The sequence below is a fragment of the Nelusetta ayraudi genome, unplaced genomic scaffold, assembly GCF_046127955.1.
Source record: "Nelusetta ayraudi isolate G7.1 ecotype Tasmania unplaced genomic scaffold, CSIRO-AGI_Nayr_v1 ptg000017l, whole genome shotgun sequence".
Taxonomy (NCBI): domain Eukaryota; kingdom Metazoa; phylum Chordata; class Actinopteri; order Tetraodontiformes; family Monacanthidae; genus Nelusetta; species Nelusetta ayraudi.
In genome coordinates this window covers 7,732,047-7,749,832 of record NW_027466067.1, presented here as the reverse complement: position 1 = coordinate 7,749,832, position 17,786 = coordinate 7,732,047, and the positions used below count along the sequence as shown (strand labels likewise).

The 17,786-nt window shown below is 37.6% G+C and overlaps 2 protein-coding genes across 2 annotated transcripts in view; one reads left to right on the top strand and one right to left on the bottom strand.

Annotated features, from left to right (window-relative positions):
* The window catches only part of cenpp (centromere protein P), a 53,724-nt gene that overhangs the window by 32,283 nt on the left and 3,655 nt on the right, over positions 1–17,786 (bottom strand). Inside the window, exons 5-6 of the mRNA XM_076025146.1 lie at positions 17,694–17,779; positions 15,742–15,838 (exon numbers count right to left, since the gene is read on the bottom strand). Coding sequence (XP_075881261.1) covers positions 15,742–15,838; positions 17,694–17,779 — 183 coding nt within the window. The remainder of the gene's footprint in view (positions 1–15,741; positions 15,839–17,693; positions 17,780–17,786) is intronic.
* On the top strand, positions 9,274–14,248 carry ogna (osteoglycin, paralog a). The gene is made up of 6 exons (XM_076025147.1): positions 9,274–9,533; positions 10,488–10,554; positions 11,162–11,326; positions 11,584–11,786; positions 12,427–12,519; positions 12,748–14,248. The coding sequence occupies exons 1-6, from the start codon at positions 9,378–9,380 to the stop codon at positions 12,916–12,918; spliced, it is 855 nt and encodes a 284-aa protein (XP_075881262.1). The 5' UTR covers positions 9,274–9,377; the 3' UTR covers positions 12,919–14,248.

Genomic DNA, 17,786 nt, shown 5'->3' with positions numbered 1-17,786 from the left:
GGTGCAGAGGACAGGCCAACTGCAGTCTGGCTGTGGAATGGAAAAAGCTGCTTCATGATGAATTTGTGTTGAAGAGGGTGAGTGTAAACATGGAGAAAGTAGTTGTAAATGAAAGCATTGAAATATTTCAAAACACTGGGGCACAGACTAATAAACCAATGAAACCATACAGATTATGCTTTATTAAACTTTTTTTTTTAAAATAAATATTAATAATAAATAAATAATATAATAATATTAAGTACGAGTTACAAGAACGAAGTAGAGTACAGGTTTAGTTTGCCACCTGGAAATCAGATAAAGTATCAGGATGAGTGAAGTTATGATTGAAGCTGGGGTTTTCAAACTGTGAAATTATGCAATTTAAAGTATAATGTTACAAAAACATGACAACAATCTGTGCTAGAAGTATGCAGCCAGCTGTGTTCTTTTCAATCGGTATGAGAGATGAATCAAATTAAATCCGAAAGAGCAATTACCTTTCCCATTGATTTAAGAATTTAACCATTTGAGTGTGTGTAGGACTATGATATTAACAGATATATTGTGTCTGTTGCAATGCATATCAAACATTGTATTTTTTTAAATCCAATGTGATTAAATTCCAAATAATATATTTGTTATCATAAAAGGTAGATTGACTTGAACTCTAATATCAAGCATAAATGCAAACTCAACTTCTTGTCGCTTATAAGCAGAGGCAGCTGTGACATGACTAATGCTGTGATGACAGTTTACCTGAATTGAGCAAAACTTAATTTACAGAAGACTATGACATTGCGCTAATGGGTTTTCCTCATAGCTCGTATTGGCAAGAAAAGGAATGAGACAAAATGATAACCCATGCTGTTGTCAACTAATCAGATTGGTCAACATTGGAGGTCTGAGCAAGAAGACTTGTTAAGTCACCTTCCTAAACCTCCAAAAGGGGACTCCCCCTTTCCAAATGCTTTCCACATTCACTTTTCCAGACGGATATATGAAATAAACCCCATGGATTTCAGAAAGAAAAGAATGGGGGCAGGGGATATGTTATTTGAATAAACCTTTTAGGCATCAATCAAGTATCATAAGCAAAACAAAACACAAAGACCTACATGAGACATCTAGTGTAAGACCCTACCCCCCACTGCCCATGAAATATAAATGGACAGATAGTCACAGACAGTTATTTAGCCAGTAGTGATCAGTAAGCAAGAGCTTTTGAAAGGCTGTTCATTGTGGAGATATTTTATCCAGATGTCCGGTGCTAAAGGCATAGCAGTGTTCCCCTCATCACAATTAGCAGAGAGGGAAACAGTCAAGACCACAACGTCCCATTAAGGAGACATAATTACATTAACATGGGAGCTTCCCAGAATTCCCCTGCCTCACCCCACGAAGGAAAAACACATCAATTTAACCCACCAACAACAATGGAGACAAAATATGTAGAAGAGAGCGCAGTAGTAGATTACTGTGAATGCGACAACAATTTGTTTTAACCTGGTTTCACAATTGAAGAGTGTTACGGCTGCTGTCTTTTGCCGTATGTATGTTGGTTCGTGTGTGTGTGTATGTGTGTGTCTCCCAACTCCGTTTGCCAGGTGGTTCCCCGAACAACAGCGGCATCAGCGTCATCAACTGGGGAGTTCCTGCCTCCGCCCACCGTGATTTGCTGATCGCCGCCACCTGCGCAATTGGGAGTCACCGCTGATAAAAGCGTCCGTGTTACGGAACTCGGGGGCGCAGTCTGATTGTGGCTGTTAGCTCCGTACCCTGTCTGGGGCGCAGTCTGAGGGTGGCTGTTAGCCCGCATGTTTGTTTAGGTTTAATGTTCGATACGTGCAGCACTCGTCCCCTGTTAGTCTCTACGTGCAGCACTCGTCCCGTTTGTTTCTACGTGCAGCACTCGTTACCCTATTCGACTCCCGTGTTTGTACTAGGTAGCACTCGGCACTCGTACCCTTACCCTGTTTTGACCCTCGTGTTTATGTATTTGTGTGTTAGGATTTTTGGGCTCTAGGTTTAGTTTTGGGTTTTCTTTGGGGTTTAGTTTCCCCTTGTTGTTCTGTAACCTTTTCTGTTTAGGTTTATGGGTGGTGTCCCTTTTTTGGGACGGTTGTGTCTGTCTCGATAAGTATAATTTGTTTTCATTAAGTTATTGATTTGGTGCCACCCGCTGCCCTTCGTCTGTTGTTGTTGTGTGTTGTAATTATTCTTTGTTAAAACCATTAAAAACATCTTAATTTTGAAACCTGTTCGCAGAACTTGTTTGGTGGTCCCATTTTTGTTACCAACCATTTTCCCCTAGACGAAGTGGTTCGTAACAAAGAGGTAATCAACAAGTAATCAACTGGTGGATTTATTGTGCTGAGAAAAACAAAAAATATTAGTATGAACATCACTATTTCAGGATTGCAGCAGTCAGATAAATGTCAGAAAGGAAGGAAAGAAAAATAAGTTTGCCAAGAGTGAGATTCAGGTCCTAACTGATGGGGTACAGTGGAGTCTGAAAACTGAAAGAAGAACATCTCTTTGAAAGGGATGGGTATTGCACTTGGCTGGAGTGAAATTTCGGTAGATAAACTTATTTTGAATTTATATGAATACAGCAATTATTAAATTGTGTAGGATAAAATCTGTGATCACATCACATGGGATACTAGTATGGATCTTGATTTACTCAGTCACAATACATGGCAGTCAAGCAAGTTTTGTTTGAGTCAGCAGAAAGCAAATACTCAACATTTTGTTATTTCTACGACAGTGGGAGCCAAGCCGCTCTTTAGCTGCCGTGCGCCTTGATCTGAAAGCTAATTATGAATAATTATCAGCTTTGGAGAGCCAATCTGAAGATGAATTAATCACCCTGAACACTTTAAAAACTATAGTTCACTGAGATGATGAAGGTTTGCTTTCGACACACATCTCATGTTTCAGTAGATGTTAATTCAGAGCCAACAATCTCCAGCCACACTTTTTTTTTAATAGCCTTAATTTCCTTTTGAAGAGGGGATATGCCAGGAAGGGTGGCATAATAATTCCAGTCGTCGTTTCAGAACAGAGACTAACCATACAGCCGCACACTGAAACTCAATCAATCAGTAATACGCTCCATATGTCTCATAAAGGTTTAGTCCAAGCTATCATGTCTCAGGCGACAGCCTAATCGCAGCCGTTTTCTTGTCCAATACCAACAGACACTATCATCAAGACGCTTAAACCACAGACACGACACAACGCCAAGACAGTAAAAAAAAAAAAAGACTTTTCGGGATATGAATGTGGTAAATGATACTTAAATGATAATTAAACTGAGCAAATAATACAATTTAAAAAACATATTCATAAAATTAGTCAAAAATAATTGTATAATATATATAAAAACATATCTCTATATATATAAACATATCTATATACATATATATATCTATATACATATACATATATATATGTATATATATATATACATATATATATACATATATACATACATATATATATATATATATATACATATATATGTATATATATACATACATATATATATATATATATATATACATATATGTATATATATATATATATATATATACATACATACATACATATATATATACATATATATATATCCACTATACAGTTTCAAACAACACAATTGGATGTGAAAAGGGCTTTCTAACTTGTATTGTTGACCGAATTTACTGCTTTGAATGAAACGACACTGAAGTTTGTCTCCACGTTTCAGAATAAAGCCTATTAATTGTATTTTGCATTAAAATACACCCAAAGGCATTTGTTGTTTAGGTTGCAGCTGAGAATTCTTCCCATATATAAATATGTAAACCAACAGCAGTTAAAATTTACACACAATTTTATGAACATCTTAAGGGAAGGTACACATCGAATTCTGAATCTGATCAAAGGCAATGGACTGGGAGACAACAACAGCAGCATAGAAACAACTCATTCTTGGCCACTAGTCCTATTCTGATGGAACCAAAGCCTCCTTCCAAGTGCTTGGGAGGGATTGGGAGCTTGGGGAATGTTTTGCTGGAGCAAAGACCTGACAGTAAACCTCATGCTGAGATAAGAGCTTCCAGGCTTATAGTACTACAAAAGTATAGTGAGCAATAAACAGCTCAGAACACACAACAAACCCCCAAGCAACCCACAACGCGACATGAACCAAAGATCAAGTGTGACTAGGCATACCAGAAGTGTGAAACTTCTGATGAAGTACAAGACAAACCTAGATCAGAGGAAAACCAACTTTGATTTTTAACTTGACACCATGAGGCCTCCTTTAAGCCTAATGGAATAGTATCAACAAGGAAAAGTATGATATTCCAAGAAACACAAATATAAACAAAAATAAATGAAATCACCAGAGATTATGGATCAAAAATTAAAACCAGGGCAATATTCTGGCATGGAATCATTGTCATGTCAAATGTATTAGGAAGTAATTGAAAGCATGCTGCAGTCAAGGTCTGTCATAAATTTCTAAACTTACACTTGTTTCAACTTAAGGAGCAACTTGTCAGATGTCTCACAAAAAATTTGTGTTCCATGACAGAGTTGTAAGTATGTGCTACGACAACATGTTAGTACCCCTGGCCCCCACCACACCCCTTGGCATTGACAACATCTGCTCTGCATCTGGCCCTGAAACCTCAAACCATACATAAAAGGAAGGTAAACTCTAGTTTCCAGCAGTAGCCCCACAAAATTACAAAAATACTTTTGGGGAAAAACAAGGCATAAAAAGTCATCACAATTTGATAAATGCTGTATGTATAGTTAAATTCAACCAAATGTTCTAGTCTAAAAATATATATATATATTTTGGTTCCAACAAAGCTACAATGTGGAGGAGGCCCCTCAACTGAGCACAAAACAATACAGTCTTTGTCTTTAACTCCTAGACTTTGACAGGCAGAGAGGAGAGGGAGAAGGAAAACATTAAAATTGCAGAAATTAAAAACTAATCTGATGGTTTTTAAACCAAAGTGGTGGTCTCCTTGAGGCGGCTACAGTCACTCTGTTTTAACCATCATGTTGCATGTGTCCTCTGGGATTGAATTCCAAGGACACGTGCCAGTATTCAATCCAAAATCCTCCATGAGGAAAAACATTCACATTACAGTAAATAATAAGATACAGTTGGTGTTGATTGGCATTTATTCCAGACTATGCTTGACTGAAAATTCATGTCCTGTTAATTTCAAGTCTGAAAAGTACAACTTTTGTTATAATAGCAGGCAAATGTGGACACAACTACGGGACTGAACATAAAACAATACATGTTTTGACCATATCCCTAGATGTAGGAGAGAAAGGAAAAAAAAACATTCCATCGGATGGGATTAAACACTAATCTAATGTTTCTACAACCAAAGTGGTGGTCTCACTATCTAAAGCATTAAATTGTCCTCATGGTCCCTGGTGCTCAACTCCAAGGCAAGGTGCCAGTATTCAAACCAAAGAAACACATTTACTTTACTGTGAATTGTAAGGCAGTGCTTATTTTGCTACAATACAAATAAATAACTACGGGGAAACGCAATTGCCCAACAATAATACAGGCCTCAGAAATAATTCACAGAAATAATCCTCAGAAATAAAACAAAGCTGTGCACACAGTTGAGCAATCATTTTCTACACATCAGTGAGAATTGCCTTTTTAATATCAAATGCACACCAAACTTAGATAGATAGATAGACAAATACTTTATTCATCCCAAAGGGAAATTCACTTATTCAGCTGCTCACTGGCACACACCCATAGTCACAGCTAAGAAATAGAATAAAAATAGTGGTAAAGTCTACCATTTAGTTTTTAAAAACATGCAGCAGTTATTGCATAAGGAGTCTCTTGGCTGAAACAAATAAAAAAGAAAACAAACATTCAAAAAAACCTCTCACTGTCATGTCTACAGCCGCTGGCAGCAACCTCAAACACACAGCTTTGAAAGCCATGGGTTAATACATCATGTCAGTTGTCAGCCAGAACTATGCAGACAGAGGCCATTTCATGCCAAGCCAGGTGGTCCACTGTATGGAAAGCTACTCTCCAGTCAAATGGGTCTCTGTGTGTGGAGTAAAGTCACTGACGTAAGTTGTTTTTGAGAGACTTGCTTTAGCCTCCTGTTAGGCATTGCTCGCAGGCACCTGTCATTCCATAACTTTGCTCATAGTTATACGCAACAGCAATCCTCTAAAGCGTACTATTAAATAACAAGGTTCAAGTGTAACAAAAGTGGTATTTTCAGATTAATCACCTTGGGAATAACAACACAAGATAGTTTAACACTGGTTTAACCAAGTTAGGATTAAGATTCACCATTAGCATATCAATGAGATGTTATTGAAGTCCACAGCCTGTATGTTCTAAACTGGGTAAGTTCTGTGCTTGTAGTTCCTTGGGACTGGGGTATGATGGGCCAATAGTTAACTGAGAACACCTGGCCAACATTCCCAGTTACTCAAGCGCTTTTCATAGCTGCCCATAGTGTGGTGTGGCAGTCGTGACAGCATGCGCTGAGCTCCATGTGCTCCATTTCTTTCTGTGCTCTCATATTTCTTAGCCAAAAAATGCATAACAGGTTACACTCTGTATTCACGGTATTGCATCGTGCATAAATCCAGGCAGCCACATTATTTCTCATAGGTCTGTTATAAAAACATTCAAAACAATCAAGATGTTGACTCTTCTTCTTCTTCTTCTTCTTCTTCTTCTTCTTCTTCTTCTTATTATTATTATTATTATTATTATTATTATTATTATTGATAATCTGAAAGTGGTTTCATAAATCTTTCTCTTATCTTTTAATTTGGTAGGGACAATTGATTTTTATGGGACCGAATAAAAAATATTGAGTCAATGGGTTGTACAAAGAGTTTACAAGGAATGAAATCGCATTCAACCTTTTAAATTCATAAGCCAATATAGGATGTTCTGTTTGGAACCAGTGAATGCAAACATCAATTCTTTGCCCGCAATACACATTTTTAAACAAATTGGCAATTAACTGGTGTTGACAGTAGGGACATGAATATCTAAAAGTACATGAAAGTTTTTTGTTTTTTTTTACTTTCCATTTGTGATACAAATTTGTATGTGTTCTCAGTGGTCATGAACCACCAGAATTTACAAGGATGCCAACAGAGAGAAAATATGGCAAAGAATATTGTGCGCTTACAGTGGACCCAAACATATAGTTTGGGTCCACAAACCACAATAAATGGGTCCACAATAAATAACTATTATATTGTGCGCTTACAGTGGACCCAAACATATAGTTTGGGTCCACTGTTTTTCTTGAATATGCAGTGGAATACCAGTGAGACGAGTCTGACACCAAAGTCTGATACAGAAAATAAGTGACGGTAAGAAAGTTCTCCTGCCTCCTCCCAGAGTTGAAAACTCGGTAAGGCTTCTCTCACACCCAACATCTTGATAACTAAAATCAAAACAATTTCATATAGATCTTAAAAGCTGTCAAATAAACTAATAACTGATCAACAGTAAGTGTCACTTATTAACCATTCTTTCTAAAGTAGTATTTTTAAAGTTTCCATCTTTAGAGTTAAGGTTTTCCAGTGTTTTAGCAAAAATATTTACGGATACCAAATATATAACAGGGATAGGACAAGCACTTACTAAAAGAAGCCATGCTGACTTAAGACAATTAATTAATTGACCAAATGCCAATTTAAAGTGATTACATAAAGTGTTTTAATGTGCATCAAGAGGAACATTGCTTTAGAACACTTATGAAAGCAGCACATTTTGAAACAACTTCCTCGAATTTGCACAAAAGTTTGCCCGCTCGCTTGCTAGATTTTGTTTATTTGAATCAGACCTAATGTACAACATGTTTTTCCGAAGAAACAGGTTTTCCAAATAAATAAACTCTAATGTAGCAAACATTCTGCTCACGTGAGCATGTGTGCGGTCTCTCCCATGTGTATGGCACATGTTACATTTGTAATGCCACTGCTGTACACACTAGATTTTTAATTTTGTGTTTGTCTAAGAGTAGCATTTGTCATGGTTCCTCAGTTGTCTCATGCTAGCTAGGGAATTTGAATTGTCAAAAGCAGCAATCTTGTGACTTTGTAAGGTCTTGAAAAAACACAATTGCGTAATGGAGTGAATTGAAAGGCTGTTTTCAGTTCAAGACGTAAACAACAGCAGGGGACACAAGACCTCCCACTGTCAAAGCAGTTTGGCAATCAGCCTCAGTGTGTAACAGCACCATGATGGTATTACACAGATGCCAAATGTCGAGCAAGTGATTAAATAGGTACACTTTATTTTATGACACATATGCAAATATTAAATGGGACATGCACAATCTGCAAGATCACTGTGACAACCCAGCGTGCACATGCTTGTACATATACATGTGCATGAATATCACAGAGATTAAACCTTTAAAAAAAAAAAAAAAAAAAAAAAATTCTGATTTTCTATGAATCCAGTCAGTTCAATGTCATTTAAAAAAGCTGCCAAATACCAATGCTTAACAAGGAATTATTCCATATGACTGATAGAAACTTCACCTCCTCCACCTTAAGCAGCAATTGTCTCATAATCTAAAGAGGGTGCTTTATAGCAAAGTACAGTGACTTCTGACAATTCTCGTTTTGCTGCAAGCTGCAGCTGCATGCAAAGGTTTGGGCAAGTGATAAGAATGAAGCCTAACAGAGTCCACCTGGAGGTTTTCTTTTCCATCCAAGTCCCATCTGGTTATAGAGAAGAACATCTGGACTGTCTTAAGGCCTGATTATGCTGCAACAGAAATCTTTTGTGTAAAAATTGTAATTGTAATAATAAAAGTTGATTAGTCAAGCCTAAAGTAATCACATGAACACAATCATATAATATTTTTGCTAACTGCTGCACGCATTGTGAAAAAAAATAAAGGCAGCACAGCAAACAAATTCTGGCCAATGAAACACAGGCTCATAACCAGACTGGTTATGAGCAGTCATTTCTGTGAAGCCAGGCAGAGACAGACTGTGGTTGACAACTCTTTTTTCGCCTTTCCAGCAGTTTTTACAGCTTGTTTTTTCAAATTTACCACCATAAACAGACACACCAGTCCCTCTCCAACTTCACATTATGTGCCCATTTCAGTGTTGATGCCACTCCTCCAGATCCTGACTGTTTCCCGCCCTCTTTCTCTGACTGGGTAGTTAGGAAAGGGTTAAGTACCTCTTCCATCAACTCTGCTTTAAGAGCCTGCTGGAAGCTACTGGTCCAGCCTTTAAATACAATCATTTGACACATCCCAACAGGGAAAAGAGGAGAGCAGCTGTCGACCCAAACCCAAAGAGGCATTTGGTCTGAGCTAGTGTGTTGGTTTCACACTGCTTTGGACAAGATGAGGACTCTTTTTTTCGCCTGCATGCTGATGATATGGCTGGTGGCGGCATTTGCATGGAGATCTGGCCATCAATCACAGCTGATACCTGGATCTCTACCTGACAAGGAGTTGAATCCATACCTCATTGATCATATGCAATCAAAGAGGGCAAAGGTAAGTTTCTTTTCATTTAAATATAATGTGTCCTTTCCTTTAAATCCTCTCTGGTAGATATTGTAAAGTTTTCTGTAAATATGTACATATTCAGGTCTAGATTTACAAACCCTAAAGTTTAGTTGTTTTTTTCTTGTTGAGTATAGTAAGAAATTTGGCAGAAGTTGTGACTGATTTTCACTCAAGATTTAGTCACATCTTGGTCACAATTTAGATAAACACAAGTGCATCAATTTTTTGTTGTTGTATTAATTGTGTTGTAAAAAAAAAAAAGACCACACTCAACTTACCGCAGTAACCCCACAAAAAATATTTGGATGACCTAAAACCACAGGCACAGATAGTTAAGACACAAATGGTGTGTGGGAAAATGCAATAAAAGGGACACAAGAAGTGTGTGCCTTTGAAAATTAGCACCTGCTTTAAAATAGTCAGTTGCCATTTTTTTGTGGTGACGGGCGGGGGAATTAATTCTACTAGTGCCACACAATTCTGTGACTTATCATATCCATTTTACTTCTTCCATAACTTGACATCAGCTTTATACCAACATTTTTGATACACAACAAGATAGCTGCTTGGAAGACAGCTGATTTACTGGTAGCATACAACCTCTTTTTTTTTTTTTTTTAGTTTAACAAAAAGCTTATTTGGTTGTAGCTATGTGTTTAATAGTCAGGTCAAAAGGTGAATGATAAAACATCGTTATGTTACCCTGACATCGAAGGTAAACAATCTGAAATTTCCCTGGAGCCTCAGCCAGGTTAGATCAAACCAATCCAATCCCAAATGGCCACTAAATGTGTTAAAACGCACAACCTTGACAAAGCAGGGGCCCTGCATAATGCAACATAGCCAAATTTAGCTAAGTTTTACATAAACTAAATTTTCTGGTATGACAACAAATTACAACAAAACAGGCCATTATATAAACAGGATGTTTTGTATTAACAGAGAGCGCTGCCACTTGCTGATGAACCCGATGACACTCCAGTACCTTCACAGGAAGGTGATGCGGCTGGTGAGAAATTGCATCTGGCTATACGCATAGAAACACCACAGTGAATTTACAGTGAGATCTCACATGCCAATTAAAATATTTTGACTCATTTTATTTATTATTTGAATGTCCAAGGGTATTAGTGAAAGACTTCAACAAACACGATTTGAGTCTGGTCTAAACTGGGGAGAATATGATGCAACACATCCAACTGTTTCAAAACTACAATTTTTCTGACACAAAACTTTAGTGAAGGCTAAGTGAGCTATTCTTGCTAGAGTAGCATCACCAAGGTGACTAAGTTGTTAAAACTGTGTTTGCAACAGAATAAATAACAACTGAACATGATCATAGACAATGTTAAACAGGCATTGGGAGACTTCTTTGTGAAGATGAACATGTTCTAATTTATTTTTGCAAAACAATAACTTCCGAGTTATGCATCTCATGAAAAAGCAAGGAGCCTGCAAATAAAATTTGCTGCAATGATAATTTTGGAAAGGTGATGAAAAATAAGGTAAAATTCGTGACACAACTGAACACCCTCGGTGTCTACAATCATCAAAAGTCACTGTCACTTGTCTTTAAAGCAATAATATGACCTATTGTTTGTTTGATGCCTCTACAGACCTGCCTACATGCCTGCTATGTGTTTGTCTGACTGGTTCGGTGTATTGTGAAGAGGTCAGTCCAGACATGACAAATGTTCCCACCCTGCCAAAAGAGACTGCCTACCTGTATGCCCGCTTTAACAAGATTAAAAAGATCCACACCAAGGACTTTGCAGACATTGGTAAGTCAAAAAATAGTCTTGCAGGCTTTTAAACCCTTTTGCTGCCCAGTGAGCAAAGAGTCCACTAGATTATAACTGGAGTACTATCAGTGAAAAATGTGGCTTTGTTAGTCAAATCTATAGGATAATGTTATATGCTTTATGATGCAGAGCTTGGAAACTGGTCATCTTCTTTGTCCTGTCTCTAGAGTTCACTTCTAAAGGTTCAAGGCAGTCGCATAAATCTCACACTTTATAATGCCTCCTTCTATCAACAGTGACACTGAAGAGGATTGACCTTTCAGGGAACTCGATTTCAGAGATTGAAGATGGAGCCTTCTCCAAGCTAACAATGCTGGAGGAACTATCTCTGGCTGATAACAAACTGGTCAAACTTCCCATGCTCCCTAACAAACTTGTGTCTTTCAACGCCAACTACAACCAGCTGAAAACGAGGGGTGTAAAAGCTAACGCTTTTAAGGTACATGCCAAAATGTTTCTGCCTTGACAATAGAAGCCAAACCTAAATGCCCTCCTTAAATGTCTTGGATAATTCCTTGCAGCTTAATTTCCTGTGTACAATTGTTAAAGCAGAGCTTTGGCAAACCTATGTTGCTCAACAGACCACACAGACAAGTTTTTGGTTTCTACCAAGACTAACATCATACCTCATACAACTACTACTGTTAATTAGCAAAATTAAATGAAGCCAAAGCTTTGCAAGCCTTACTCACATGTTCTCATTCACTACACCCATAAATCTGCTCCTTGGTCTGTCCTGCCTGCCAGTTCCAACCTCAGCATCCTTCAACCAATATATCTGCTGTCCCTCTGTACATGACCAAACCATCTTAGTCTGATCTCTTTGGCCTTTATCTGCAAACCGTCCATTATGCAGTGTCCCTTTGATGTATCGGTTTCTTATTCTTTCCATCTCGGTCACTAGTAATCTGCCACTCACAAATTCAACATTTTCTTAACCTCTGTTACCCTCCGGCAGTGCAACTCTAAACCATACAACATCTCTCTTCTCATTAGTGTTTTGTATACCTTTCCTTTCTGTTTAAACATGTACATGTTAAATTGAACCTTTAACAGTAACTGTGGATGTATTTCCACAGAAACTGACAAGGCTGGCCAACCTCTACATGGCTGAAAACCTGCTGGAAGCGATTCCTTTCATACCTGAAAGTGTTCGCATTTTACATTTACAGGTTTGTGTTTATGGGTCTAGAGCTTAAACCTACATAAATCTACTGATTCTAGAACCTAGGATGGCAATTACAGCTTGATTAGGCCATCCATTTCATTTGTCATTACGGCTGTACTAAAAAGTTGAATATATTATTTTACTTCAGTTATATTAATGAATCATGCTGCTCTAGACGCTATGGTGTGATTGACTTTGTTAGGCCTCTTAACATTCTTTTCTTTTCTTGCAGAACAACAACATCACCGAGGTCAACATAAACACCTTCTGTAGGGGCAATGACACCTACTTCTTAAGACCAAGCCTAACTCAAGTCCGTCTGGATGGAAACCCTGTGGTGCTATCCAAGTATCCAGACAGTTTCACCTGTATGAATGTACTACCCATTGGACAGTATCGTTAAGGAGACAAGAAAAAAACTGCCGTCACCTTCTCCCATAAAAGGTGCCGTTTTCCGAAAACAAAGCACTAATTGTGTTTCAGTGACATTCTGGTATTTGGAGTTCTGATGCCATGGTAGGAGTAACGTTTTGAGCCATTTTACTTGAGCAACCAACAGCATGAAACATGGTCCGGTTGAAATTATATGATGCTATTATGGTGAAACTTTGCTGACTGATTTGAAAAGAGCATATGAAATTCAGTACAGAGGGTTTTGAAGACCAGTTTAGAACTTCTATTGCTTGGTCTCAAGTCAGGGTCACCAAGAAACAGTAACGATAACCTTATTATGGCTACCATCCTTTGCCTCTTTTGCCTCACCTGATGCTGCAGATATAGTTCTTCTTAGATGGTTTTAGAACAGACGTTACTCCATAAATGCAGTAAAAACAACTCATTGTTTCATTTTGACCTCACACTACAGTGTAAACATACATTTCATGTACTTAAATGACACTAAAAAAAAGGACACACAGGTACAAACCAACAGGATCTCTAATAAATTTCTGTACTTACCCGTTTATAACATAACAAAACAATTTAGAATAACCTTTAAAAAAAACTTTTCACTAAGTGGTAACAAAATATAATTGCAAGTTATTGTTTGTATCCATTGCTACGCTCATTCTATTGTTTCACACTGAAATGCAAATACAACACGTGTCACTCTATGTCATACAGTGCCAAGTTTTCATCATGTTCATTGTGTCATTAAGAATTAGACAACTTTGCAATATAAGTCAAGTTTTCCATTATGTGTATTAATGCTGCTGCATGCTCCATTTTAAGTTCAAGTTTCCTGTCTTTATTGCAAAAAGTATGCTATGATTTCATTCTACATTTGATGCTAACAGCTAATTTAATTTTTGACAATAGTTCATAATTGAACAATGTTAGTTTAAAGAAAAAGATATCTTTATTACCCAATTACAAATGAAGTCCCAAAAGAAGAAGAGTTTGTTTAGTGAGGGTTTGTGAGATGTACTTCTAATTATAACAATCTGCAAATGTATAAAAATAAACTGTAAAACTAAGAATTCCTTAGAACACTGTTGGATTAAATGGCACTCTGCTAGTGTCTAATATCTTGAACCACGCAGTATTGTGAATGTTAGTCTTTTAAAACTTTGTTTTCTGTTAGTTTTCGTTTGTGTCCATAACTCTTTCCTCCCACTTTAGTTGTTTTTACTGATGTGAATAAGACAAGACAATGGTGTACAGGAAGATATGTATGTCACGTGGTAATATCTTCACGATATTTTAATAAAGTCTGAACACTTTTTTTAATGAAAGTGTTTCACTTTTGTTTGCTTTGTCTTGTTACTGAATATGTTCCTTTTTATATGTTCCTATAAAAACGGGTGGGTGTTGCAACTGTGTTTGCAGGCTGTTAGTTTATTTTTAGTTTCTTCATTTTCTACAGCCAACAATCATCAGAGGCTGAGAGATGAGACAACAGGGACTAGCAAAGTGCTTCAAAGTACTTTGGTAGTTGGTTTACGTGCATTCTTTTGGCCAAAACTTAAATAAAGTTTAAATAGCATGGCAAAGCTCAGCAAGCATCAGTATCACATTTTTTAACAATCTTTTTATTTCACAATGAAAAATTGTGTTTTCGCTGGCAGACCAATACTGCTCACCTTGGCTACCAGACTAAACCAATTGCTCTGAGTGTCCGTGTTTGCATGTATATATGCTTAGAAATTGTCTGGAATTGTGTGCTCACTCAGTAAACGCCCATATGGCTGTGAATGTTGGCAGTTTGAATTGGTTGTGTAATATCATCTGTCTTTCTGAAGCCACTGGCTATGCAATGTGGTGAATCTTGAGATGTCTGGTAGATGATTTACTATTAATTTCTGTTCCCTAATCAATTATTTGTATTTCTTTGTCATTAAAACTGCCAAAAAGGTTTAAATGATACTGCTCACACTGCAGTAGAGAAGTCACAAACCGAACCACATTTTTCCATAATTACGCTGAAAGAAAGAAAAAGAAAAAGAAAAAAAAAAAAAACTGCAACCAAAGCAGAGAAAACGTCTAGAGCAGGCTAATGGAAAATGTGGGTTAATTCTTTACTGTCCTGCCAACTTGGCTGTATGTTATTTTCTCAGAGTAAACAGTAGAATACGTTCCATATTGCCTCTGCAGCCGGATTCATCATTTAAAATTTTACTGCCAACCTTTGTAATTAAGCTCCACCAGCTTCTATTTACCATGCCTGAACTAATTTTTAGTCAGACCAAAGCTTTGCAATTCACAGACGTTAATTTAAACATAAACTTGCTTTGCCTTGTTTCATTGAGTATGTAAAAGATCATAGCTACACTGACTAAGGACATGAGTGACATATTAGATCAACTGTGTAACAAGGGTTCTCTAGTGAGGTTGGAAAGAATGGCAAGGGCAAGGACCTTGTCAGGATGTTGTGAAATCTAAAACCTGAAGTCAATCTCTTTCATGCCTTTCGAAGGGGAAGCCTGACAGCCGATCAGATGACATTTTCCCAGGAAATATTAACTTAGGCCGGAAAGGATGAACACATGTTTGGTGTAGATTATTTAATTGCTTCTTTGTGATAAAACATAAACAATCTTTCTCTTTCATATGGCACATTTCTAGGGATGCGTTTGCGTGATGAGCAGCTGAGTATGTGGTTTAGACGTGTGAAATATCACCTGATCAGCTGTCAGTCTTCCACAAGAATTTGACAGACGTCCTTTGTCCCGTAAGTGATGCTAACGCAGAAGCAATTTAAAAGACGGCGGGTGTCAAACCTACTCACCTGGAAGTGCTGAAAGGTTTTGGAGCGTTGGTCACATGTCTGTGCGTAGTTCCTAAGAGTCCTGAAGAACAGCAGTATATCTCGGTTTTCCTCCACCCTGAGTAAACAAAACATTTTTTGAAAGGTCAGACTAAAGTGAGCAAAACACAATCAAGACCATCAACAAACAGAGCACGTGCATAAATAATCAGAATGATTGAAGCCAATGTGATTTCCAAGTGGTATCAACAAACCCAGATTGTACCACATTCCTGGATCTACTATCTAAATATTCCTTGAACACATTCTTCGAAATATGCCTCTGCAAGCTGCGAGTGTGGGATATTGTGTTTTTTTTCCAGAGTTTTCCATGGGGGCCCAGGGCTAAACGGCAGCAGGGTGAAGTTTCCAGATGACTGTTATTTTAAACGGAGCTGATGGAAACATGAAAATACGCTTCCATATAAAATACACCCCTACCTATAACAGAGCTGGGCAAAGACCGATCTCCTCGTAGTTGCTGATTATTTGCTCTTACTTGGTTGTGAATGCTGATTTTTAAATGTGGAATATTTAGAAAGCAACACATTGCAGAATACAACTGAAAAAAGTTTGTGCAATGATGAGAAAAATATGATAAAAACACTTTTTTTTTATTTAACCTTTATTTAACCAGGTCAGTCCCACTGAGATACAAAGACCTCTTTTTCATGAGAAGCCTGGACATACTGACTGCAGTGAGAAAAATGGATGGACAAGAAAATATTATTCTAACAGACAATCTGCTTTGAGGACAGATTTTCACAATTCATTGTTTTGAAAAAAAGAACACTTTAATTTTGTTAAGATAAAATAAATTAAATTATAGCACTTAGTGCTCTGACTCATTTTGGTCTCTGTTTATTCAAGATAAAAACACAAAATTCAAAGAGTCTTGGGGATAGTGGTGGAAACATTTTTTTTTGCTTCATTAACAAAAAAGAAAAGAGATTAACATTTTGGATGGGGAGTTCCACTGCCTTATTTAACAAATGCTGGCCAATGTCTCTGGCTCCCAGACAGACAGAGAAAAGAAGCAATGTGGCAGAAGCATTATCCCCAGTATTTTTCCATCTGCTGGTTGCCAGATTCTGCATTCTGGATCAAACTATCCAGATGTTGTCTGGCCTGAGATATAGAGCAAAGCAGATCTCTGCTTTGTGGTGCTGATCGACTGACAACAGGGGTCTTGTGCCAGACTGCGACTATAAAAAAAAGGTAGAGGATGTACTTATAAACACTATAGCGACAGCATATTTAGTCCATCATATCATCGACAATAGCTTTCTCAGAAATAAATATTCTGAAATGCTTTTGCTGCTGAGGCATAGATTTTGTAAAAAGTTCCAATGAAAGATCTAAAGACAGACAAATAGATAACAATGAATTAAGGAGGACTACTAATGGCTTAGCATGTCTATATCGATGTGTGCTGGTTTTGTCACACACCTAAATGGAATGCAGCAATTATGAGAGAAATTGGTTCCACCTGTGTTTTACAAGTGCAAAGTGTGCCGTAAGAGAGGCCTGTTTACAACATAAGAGTGCCGCCACAGTTAAAAGAAGTGGATGTTTGAGTGATGACACTCAGCTGGACGACAAACGTTTGCAGTCTGGCATATTGGCCTGATTTAATAAACACAAGCTCAGTCGAACAGACAACTTGATCATGACAGGGACAATATCCTGTATAACTTGAATATGTCGAGTTGGACTGAACAGAAAGTGTCAAAAGCAAAGCATTTTTCGAATCACGCACAGCATTTTGGGGAAAAAAATAAATAAAAAAAAAGGTTTTCTGAAGCCAACTTTCATCTGATGGCAAATGTATCTGCGGTATGATAATCAACCAACTATGAAAACAGAGAGAATAGAGCTCCACAGGTAGGGAGGATCAGATGAGATGAACATTGTTCTGCAGTCTTAGTCCTTACCTGGTCAGAAAGCTGCTGCAGTTCTGAATGTCACCGTCCATGACTACTTTCAGGTCACTGATAGTCCTGACAGACTCCTGACCCTCCTGCATA